Here is a 10,350-nt window from a genome sequence, read left to right on the forward strand (position 1 = left end):
TAGTAACAACTTTAAACTCTTCTCCCACTGTTCTGTTTCCTGCTTTTAGAGCTTTATTACTATAAAACACATGGTTCTTCACTGAGGAAACACAAATAGCAGCACTAAGGTACAAAAATTTAGCGGCTGAGCCCTAAAAGTGTTGATCATACCAGGAGATGAGTTCTAATGTTTCCCTCCACAATCTACCCAATTTCAGATATCTTGCAGAGGCTGTACTAAAACTCCTTTTGTTCACCTAGGGTTTTTCTCCAGCCCTTCCTTTGAAAACTGTAGTGATACTGTTGTCAATTTGCTCTTACTGACATGCAGTATTACGTGCCTTTTAGAAGTCAAGAAACAAGTCTGTAAGTCTACATATAATACAAAACCTATAACAGATTTTTGGGGCTAAAAAGCTTAAGCATAGGTGGTGTTTTAAATGTATGTTATTGAAATACCTTAAGTTTATTTTTCTTCTGCCTTACTAGACAGAATGAGAGAAAGGGAGAATGAGATAATGGGAGAAAGTATGTGAGCCATTGGGTTTGAAACATCTATAAATATAGCAGTGATGTGGGAGTCAAGGGTGTAAGAAATCCTTGCATACCTCAGCAGGAAAAATGACTATGTATAGGAATAGAATAGAGCTGTACACTGGCATGCAGCTCATCACGAGGCCTGGAGCTTTCCCTAAGCTTTCTTCATGTGGTGAGCTATATTTTAAGTCTTATTATGGCAGCAGTTCCCAGACTTTTCTGTTCATAACCTTGGGTTTGTGATTGTCACTTCAATACCATTTCCAGGACCTTGAATAGTATGTAGGGTCCCAGTCCCAGAATGGGGAATTGCTCTGTTTGAATCTCCATACCCACCTAATCTTAAGGTGCCTCACTCTGTTCCCAGTACTGTTGCTGAACCAATATGTCACATTTAGTAACTTACTTCATCCTCCTTAACCTGAACTTCCCCATTCTGTGTTTGTTTGAAAAATAAATTAATTTATAGCACTACTCTTCAAGATAAAATCCTCTCCTTGCCTGTTTTGTTTTTCTTATGACAAGAGGCAATGAATAAAACCCTGTGTGAGCTGTTACAGCTGTATACACATAGACTTTAATGCTGTTTTGTGTGTTGGTATCTCTTATACACCATGACCAAATTCTACGACTTGCTCATTTTTTTTTATTAACGCACATTTGTTAAATGACTCCAGCTGCCCAACAATTCATAAAGGACCCAAGTGAGAGTTGCTCTTCCCCATTACCAAATGAAGATGTCACAGCCCATTTGATCCCAGTCCAGTGGACCTTGGAGTTTTGGGAACGAAATGACAAGCACACAAAATTGCTTGCTCTCCTTTAGAGAATGAGAAAACCTCTCTTCAGGATTCTGTATGAAGTGTATGAAAATGGATATAGTCTCCCCTGTGCACAGATACACATACCCTTCATCTCCTCAGAGACCCCATTACTCTGCAGAGTGCAATAGACCTACCCTGGTGTTGTGCTTCTCCCACAGGCCTCCCACATATGGGTCACCCTTGAGTTTGCAGAGGGCTGCACCAATCCCACTTGCCTGTTAGCAAGGCTCCTCTGCAAAGTGCTGTCATAACCTCCCTGACAGTTCTACAGGCTTGAAATGCTTCAATACCCCACTCCCCTCTGCCTCCCACTGGTTCCCAAGGAAAAAAATGTAATCAGAAACTGTCAGCAGAAGTGACTGTGTAACAGATGGAAAATAGAGCTAGTGAGGAGCTCAGGACTGTTCCAGACTTCCCAGCCAAAGTCCTGACTCTCCCTTTCCTAGCAGCTAGGAACCTCCTTCTCTGCACTATGCATTCCTTGGCGCTCTCAGCTCCTGGAAATGACCTGAACTAGAGCTAAAACCCAACAGAGGATAAATGAGTAGCTGAGGATGTTTGCCTGCAAAATGCAATTAACATTTGAGCCACTATACAGGCTTTATTTTAAAAAGTCCATGGGTGACAATTACCAGAAGCACTTTTATACTAAAAAAGAGCAAGCAGCTTTGGAAGATTAACTAATGACATGAATGACATGTTTTTTCATTTCTTGTCCAACAACTTCAGCAATATTTCATCTTGCTGATTCTGACGGATGGCGTCATCACAGACATGGCTGACACCAGAGAGGCCATTGTCCATGCTTCTCACCTCCCCATGTCGGTCATCATTGTCGGGGTGGGGAACGCCGACTTTAGTGACATGCAGATGCTGGATGGTGATGATGGGATCCTGAGGTCTCCTAAGGGCGAGCCTGTGCTTCGAGACATCGTCCAGTTTGTGCCATTTAGGAACTTCAAGCATGTAAGCTGACCTTTCCACCCATTCCACAGAGGGCTGGATGGTCCCTGGGGCTGGGCTTAACTTTGGATGGGAATAAATATTGAGTAAGTCTATAGCATTATTGTCTGAGAAAGGGGGGAAAAACAAATGAAGACTGAAACGTGCTCCATTAGTGAGCTGGGGAGGGTGGGAAAGAGATGGGGCAGATCCCTTGTGCTTCTTGTGGTGCCAGTTCTTACCTCATAATATGAGCGCTGTATTGCTCTACTTTTTCCCTTCTTTTGGTTTTCCTCCCCTACTTATCTTTCCTAGTCTTTCTTTCCGTTCTCTTTGCATCTTTTCTATATTAGGGCCATTGCATTCTGCCCTCCATTCCCACACATGTGCACCATCCCTTCATTTCCAGAGACAGCTGAAATTGCTGTGAATTTGCACTCACAGTGTTCCCTGAGAAACTGTTTACTTATTGAAATTCAGCCCCCTAAGTCCTCACAGGCAGAGCTAGCTACCTAGAGCATCCTGGTTGCCTCCAAACCCTGTCCCAAACTTTGTATAAGAACACATCCCAGAAAGTGATGTTAGTAAGAGCTTGCCTATGCCTTCAGCCAGCGCTTCCTGCCTGAGCCCAGCATGGTGTAGGAGATGCTCTAGAAGAGAGGAAGCAACAGACCCGGCATTAACTCACTTGCCAAAGTTGAAATAATCCCTTGGCCATGTACACTTTCTTCCTCAGTCACCACCTCTCCATTGCAGCATCTATCCCCAGGGACTTTCTCAGCAGCTGGGTGGAGACAGTATTAATCCACTGAAGGAGCTTTCCCCCACACAAACAGGTTTTCCAGGGCCCTCTTCCTCCACAGGGAGGCATGGAAGGACTGTTGTGTTCCTCTCTGGTGCTGATCGCTTCCCTTTCCCTCCATTTTTCTCCTTCTCTTCCCACCTTCCCCTCATTCCTTCTGTTATGATTAAGTAGTTCTGCTTACCATTTTTTACTCATCATGGTGTCTAAGAAGGATTTCCTTAGTATTTGATTTGAAAAGTTCCTTACCCCACAGTGGTTCTAACTCTCATTCTCCTCTTGAGTTTACCCTTTCCAAACTGCTCCTGTGCTTTAGTGATCCTTAGTGCTTGATTTGTCCCATAAAAGTTTTCAACTCTGGGTTGGTTTGTGGCCTCCATATGGGTTTGCAGTGCCTACATTTCTTTAGTTTTTCTAGGTTTTCTTGTTACCACAGGAGAGGGGGGTTTTTTGCTACTTTCAAAATACTTTCTACTCAAGCATTGTTCTCTTTTCTCTCTTCAAAATACAGTTTTGCCATATTTGTCTTAGAGCTAGACACCCTTTCTTTTTCAAACTCTTCTGAGGAATAAGAGAAACAGACTTGTTCCTCTTTTCCCCCTACCTTTATGTAAAGGATGGATCCTCATATGATGTAAGACTCACCTTGTGCCATTACCTCAGTTGAACCATGTCAAATGGCTGCAAATCTGCCCCTGAACTGTAGATACATACATTTATATGTCAATGGTGCCACTCAGTCAGCTATTAAGTATCTGCTGTAACAAAGTATGAGCATGACCTGCTCATAGCTTGCAATTCTCCTTTGACAGATAATCACAGCATGCAGTGCTGCACTGTAGTCTATTGTAAAAGTGTTGAGAGGCAAGTTATTTATAGGATGGTGCTAGACCTACTTTCAATTAGTTGAAAATATGTTTCTGCAAGGAACTGGCAAAGCCAGCGGCATTTGTTATTTTTAGTTTCACTTTGTGACTTTATAACAAAGTTGAAATCATCCTTGATTGAATAGATTAACGCTGACAATTGCAGTTCTGTCTGGGTGCTGAATATACTGTGCCATTAGTGTTAACTTGTGAGTGATTCTAAGTGTGATTTTAATTGCTAGCATTGGTCAAATCACCAATAGGTATTATTTTTAGCTGTTTTAGATTAACTTCCCCAGTACTAGGAAAGGATAGCAATCTTATAAAGTTAGTGCTTTTGTTAAATAGAGATATTTTTCTCCCTCCTTCTCTAGTAGAGATAATATAGGTATAGGGATGAATAATGTATTTGTTATGTCACAAAAGCCTATATATCTTATACAGCTTGATATTTAGTCTGTTTATTGAGATCTTTCAGCATTTCAACAAATGCCAGTGTAATGGATGAATGCCCATAACAACAGCTACTTCTGGCTGGATTCTTTATTGTGTAAGTATCCCACATAATATCTCTCTGAGCAAACTGACATTCACAGCTGTCTTGCTTACTTATCCACAGCACAAACAAAAGGAAATGCCTTTTGGGTTACCTAGTGAAAGAATTTTTTGGTAGAAATGAGTGTAATGTTTTGATTCCAGATTTTCTTTCCCCACAGAAAAATGCGGATTTAACACAAATTTGGGGATTTTGGTCATGCAAGAGAATTATCACAAATTAGCATATTACATTTGACAGTTTTAATTAAAAAATATATTTAAAAAACACATCCCATTTGTCAATGTACAGTGTGCTCGGTTTTGTTACTTAGAATGTTCAAATATTAAGTAGAAAACAATTTTGAAAGATTTCAATAGAAAGATTAAATATCAGGCGGTATAAGATTTATAGACTTTTCTGATAAATCAAATATTTATTTTTGCCTAAATCTATATTACTTCTACTACTGGCAGAAAGAGGGAAGAAAATGCTATTGGGAGGTGACTATTTTTATTTTTTATTTTGCTGGAACAGAAGAGCAAAATTCATTTGGAGTCAACCCAAACAATATTTTTTTCATTACTTCAATTCTCAGGTCAGCCTGCAAATCAAAATCTCATGTCTATCCAAAGCGATTGAAAATAACATTTCCAACAGCTGTCCCTGTGAGTTGGTGAGTTTGACTGTAGAGAAGGTTCTGATCCAGCAAGGCACTCATACAGGCACTTAACTCATTTCACTTAGTTACAGTTATACCTAAAACTTCTTACCCACTTAAGCAGGCTTAAGACCGAAGATAGAAAAGAAAGCTTTATTATAAGGGTTTAATTTTCTACATGATATTAGCATATCAGGAGTACTTCAGAAAAGCGTCTTGCCTTATTGTCTATCTCTCTTTAAGGAATATCTTTGATGCTGTAAAAATAACAATAATAATAATTGTAGTGATTCTTAGCAAATCCTATAGTTGCAGAGGTTTGATAAAACCAAGGTAACCATTATTGTTTAAAAATTGTCCCATATTACATTGGGCGATGTGCACAACTCACTACAGGGGAACATAAAAAAGAGAGGGAAAATATTTTCTCTAAACTCAAGTGAATTTCTGCTCTCTGTAATTATTACCATCCCAGCAATGTGAGTGTCCTTCACCTGAAACTGTAGAACAGTGATGCTCACAATAACTGAAATGCAGATGAGGAAAATCACCTGTCTCAATCCATTTATTTAATATCATGATATTCTAAGAATTGAATTTTTCTGCTGGTAGAATGCACGATAGATTTACTGTGCACAAATTTGATGACGCAAGTAGACTATATTCCTCTCTTCATTGTGTTTAATCATAAAGCCTAACAACTGTGACTTAATAACACATATCACAAATGAGTGTGGAAAGTGTAGCTCTTACCACTGCAAGGAGCAATGTTTTGCACCATGCATTGTAATTAAAGATTAAGCATTGTGAGGCTATAGAACTGAATCAACAGTCATTTGTAACATATACCAATTATCATCAAAGGGGATTATTTTCCTGCTGCCAGCTGATCTTATTGTTGTGTATTAGCCATCAGTTGAGAACTATTAATCTTGAGGTGTTTATTGCTAGGATGCTCTTCAAGCATAGCATTTAAACGCTGGAAAAATGTTAGAGTAAAACATTAATGTGTCATCTGGGTTAAAAACCCAATGAAAGGTAACTTTTACACAGCACCATTGGCCTGTGACTGTTTTATAGCTCAAAAGTTATTGGTTCTGATTCTCATTTACAGAAAAGCTGATTTGCGCTGTCTGGCCTAGAAGTGGGAGTGCTTTGTCATCACAAAGATACATATGGTACAGGTAGTCCGGACTATCGGACAGGAGATCACCCCTCGCCCCAGTTTGGGGATTTACCCTACTAGAAAGAGCTCCAGGACCAACACACATCACTGCCATGATAAAACTCTTTAAAGCAACGATCATCCGTGTTCAGACTTAAGCACTGAGCCAAGCCAGCTACCCTGGAGCAACTGTATGTGGGCCCACACTTAGCCAGCTTCACCTCTGGGCATAGTAAATGTGTCAGCTTAAGCCTCAGTGAAAGGCTTTTTATTTCACATGCATTCTGGGCTAGGAGTGCATATCTGGGCACTTCTGTGGCTCAGTTGACTCCTTCAGTGGTGGTGATTCAGCCGTGCATCTGAGCCTTTACAGTGTCCGGTCTGAAGGGCTGACCCTTCATTTGGGAAGAAGGGATGTGACGTTGGGAGAGACACCAAACAGCAGCAGGAGGATGATGCAGAGAGATGAGCGTTGGCCCAGTTTTCAGACGTGGACTACACATGTGATCCCGAGAAGCTGATGGCGAGTGCTGCTATGCAGCATTTTTTAAAATAAGACAGTGTGAAGTTTCCTATTTGCTAGGGCTTGTGTGTGTGGTGGTGACTCAGGATTCTTCCTCTGCTCCCTGTTTTTATCCTGTATGTAGGGCTATATTTCTGGTAGGATGACAGACAAGCAGGTTAAGTGTATATGCAGCTTTGGCACACTGAGGGGAGATTGAAAAAAATAATAATTCTCAGTAGTGACATAGAAATCAGCCATTTGCCTGACTCCCAACGGATGTTTTCTGATGATTTCAATGAGAGAAGGTATAGGTGAGAGCGGAGCACCTGTGGAAAGCCCATGAATTTTATTCTGAAGGATTAAAACAGATGGGTCCTGTTACTGTGTAACACCTGGAAAAAATTGCTGTTCTGTCATACGACGTATGGGTTCTGCCTTGTCGGTTTGTTTATGTAGAAATGTTCCAGACTTTTGCCTGCACAAACATTTTTGTATAAATGTCTCAGTAAGGAAATAGTGGCTCCTTTCAGTCCTCACTAATAACATACACAACTCAATACCAGTGGTGGAGTAAGTTTTGTTTCTAGTTTTGCTAGCAACATCTTTGTATTTATAATATAATATTTGATGCTGGGATTTATAATACCGCTTCCCCTTTCTGCATCCCTGGAGTAGTGTGCCTATGAATAGCAGTGAGTTAACTATGTACATCCTGTGTAAACCTAATTGTGAGATTCAGGAAGTATAAGGATTGAGTCCTATGACAGACAGTAGTGCAAAAAACCAGTCAATCCAGCTACTTTGTGATATGATGGTTTTGAACCCTGGGTGAAAATATTAGAGTCAATGAGGAGGGAAGTGTTCATTAATGTGGGGAAAAGTACTTGGTGTGCAGAAACATGACCCAACCACAGGCTGAGGAGTTATTGTGCATGAGCTGAGCTGCATGTCTGACCCATGTGTGCTCTAACTGGAGATAAACACATTAGTTTAAACCTCTAATACTGAAGTTTAAGCATTTGCATTTTTACTGCATTTCTGTGGTGGGCTCAGAGGGGAACATGGTCAGGTAGGCTGGCTCAAGGGGGACTGGAAACAGCTTTCTCAAAATGCTTAGAAACAGTCAAATCCAAAATATGGGGCAGCAGAGTGCTTTTGAGCTACATGGAAGAACAGGAGCCCAGTTCTGTCACTGCTGAGTACAGGGGCTGGAGAGCAACCTCGCTGCACGTGCAGGTAATGGTTGCGCACAACACATCCACAGAGCCCCACTGTTTAAAACGAAGCATTATCAGGGTGTGAGGCAGCAACTGTATATTGTCAATGGAGGGCACAGATTCTCATTGCACTGGGAGGTAGCTCTTCTCCCCGCCTGAGGCGAAAGCCCTTGTCCATCTCTACATTTAAGGGACAGCAGTTCTTACGGAGAGCTGCCACTGGTTGACACCCACCATTTATATGTTGCAGGAAGGACTTTAAAGCCCCCACAAAGCCTAGGAATGAAGCCTTCTGGTGAACATGGTTCAATTCCAATGAAAACAAAATATTTTCATTTGAATTAAAACTTCCCCAGCCATTAAAACACCATGATAGAGCCTGGAGATCAGAAAGGTGATGAAGGCCTCCCTTTTATTGAGATCTGCACTCATGTTCAACTTAAACTCTGCAGGCTTCCTCATTGAATACTGATATATGGAGTCTTTGCAGCCCTTTTCATTGCAGTATGGTGCTCTGCCAGACTGCAGTCAAGTTTGGGGCAACAGCTGCCCCAGCCCTGAACTTAAAACAGTCCACATGGACCTGGAACCCACCCAGAGTACTTTTGGCTTTAGCTTAGTTTTGGGCAGCTACAGGTACGAGCCCAAACTGACTTGCAAGATGAAGTTCCAGCAATACCGCCACTCACTTTGAATTTTTATGCTCTCCATTTCTATACCATACTTCCTACCTTGATCTTATGGCACCAATGCTTATGAAACCCATTGGCACTTCTAGCACAGTGACAGGTTAACATTTGTGTTTTCTACCATTTCCTGCAGGCATCCCCAGCTGCTCTAGCAAAAAGTGTTTTGGCTGAAGTTCCAAACCAAGTCGTGGACTATTACAATGGCAAAGGGATAAAACCAAAATGTACATCAGAGTACGAGTCTTCCAGGACACTAGCTCCATGAACCTGCCCACACTCTTTTACAAAATTTAAAAAAATGCTACTGTCTACAACTACTGTACTTAAAAAAAATGAAACAAACAAAAAATAGCACGTTTTGGTGATTTTTAACTAAAATAACCATTTTTTTTGCATGTGTAGCCTAAAGGCTTAAATCTGTTAAGCGGTTGTATTGTTGAAAACTTTTTATGAGGAAAAAACATCCAGAAAAAAGTGAACTCTTTACATTACAGCATGTCGCCTTGAAATAAAAAGTTATCTGTATCTGTTTTTTATACAGGTTTGTTGAAATTTTGCTAAATTTCTTATCTTTACACTGTAAAGCATTTTGAAATATTTACTGAGAGTCGATAGCCAAAATGTCTTTGGTTTAATCTGCTATGAACTGAGAGATTTTTCAAAATGGCAGATGCATGAACTGTATTTTGCATGTTAAAAATAAAAACAACACAGTTTTGCAGCTGTTGTCTTTATTTCTCTCTCTGCCACAAAACTGCCTGCTCTCAACCTCCATATTCCAACAAAAGGGTAATAAAGTGTTCCAAGAGAAAAGCATGGACATTTCTAATGTTAGCAGCTTATAATGTGTGTACCTAAACATGACCACTTAGTCTGTGGCCTGACTAGCAACTTTTCAAAAGCCTGACACATCCAATTATTATGAAGGGTTCAGATTGCAGCTGCAAACACATCTAGCTTGGAGGGCATGGTCCATCAGGATTGCATGTCTTAAAATATGCCTACTTAATCCAAATGAACTGACTGGCTTTCTAATGGGTTGCATTTTGGTTACCCAGATTTTTAATCTGTTACGCTGAAGATTTTTTATTCTGTTTCATTTGTGTTTTTTTAATCTTACATACAATATCCAACTTTGCGTGACACATTTTCTAAAAGAAATTTTGCATCGCCTGATTTTGTGACAACTAGTAGTTTGAAACTTCATTCACACATAGATCACTTGTGTGTGATAGAAAGACTGGTTTTGTTCCAAAAGACTATTCAAGTCACTATTTTAAAGAAGAGGAACAAGAGTAGATTGACAGTGGACTGATTTCTCCATTGAAATATGTATATAAATGAAGAAACTAGATCATTGTGATTCTTAGTGTTTGAATTTTGGCTTATTAATTTGCTAAAAGGCAATAGTGAAAAATGTAACTTGTTAGAAGTTAAAGATAAGATTCGACCAAAAATAATTTTAGGGTGGGATTTTCCAGGATGCACAGCTTTGGACCAGTTGTGGTCTTGTTTAAGTGAATATGTTTTTATTGCTAGTTCCTGAAGAATCTGTGTCAGGCCAATGTTGAGTACTTTGGAAAATTTCACCCAGAAGCAGATTTTTTTTGTTTTTTTTTAGAAATA

At 40.1% G+C, this 10,350-nt stretch overlaps 1 protein-coding gene across 4 annotated transcripts in view; it reads left to right on the plus strand.

The window, feature by feature from the left end:
- Window positions 1–9,445, plus strand: part of CPNE4 (copine 4) — a 233,255-nt gene extending 223,810 nt beyond the window's left edge. For all 4 annotated transcript variants that reach the window (XM_067291402.1, XM_067291400.1, XM_067291399.1 and 1 more), the window contains 2 exons: window positions 2,072–2,308; window positions 8,858–9,445. In XM_067291402.1, coding sequence (XP_067147503.1) covers window positions 2,072–2,308; window positions 8,858–8,989 — 369 coding nt within the window. In that variant the 3' untranslated portion in view covers window positions 8,990–9,445. The remainder of the gene's footprint in view (window positions 1–2,071; window positions 2,309–8,857) is intronic.
- Window positions 9,446–10,350: the final 905 nt, after the last annotated feature.

The sequence above is a fragment of the Apteryx mantelli genome, chromosome 2 (assembly GCF_036417845.1).
Source record: "Apteryx mantelli isolate bAptMan1 chromosome 2, bAptMan1.hap1, whole genome shotgun sequence".
NCBI lineage: Eukaryota > Metazoa > Chordata > Aves > Apterygiformes > Apterygidae > Apteryx > Apteryx mantelli.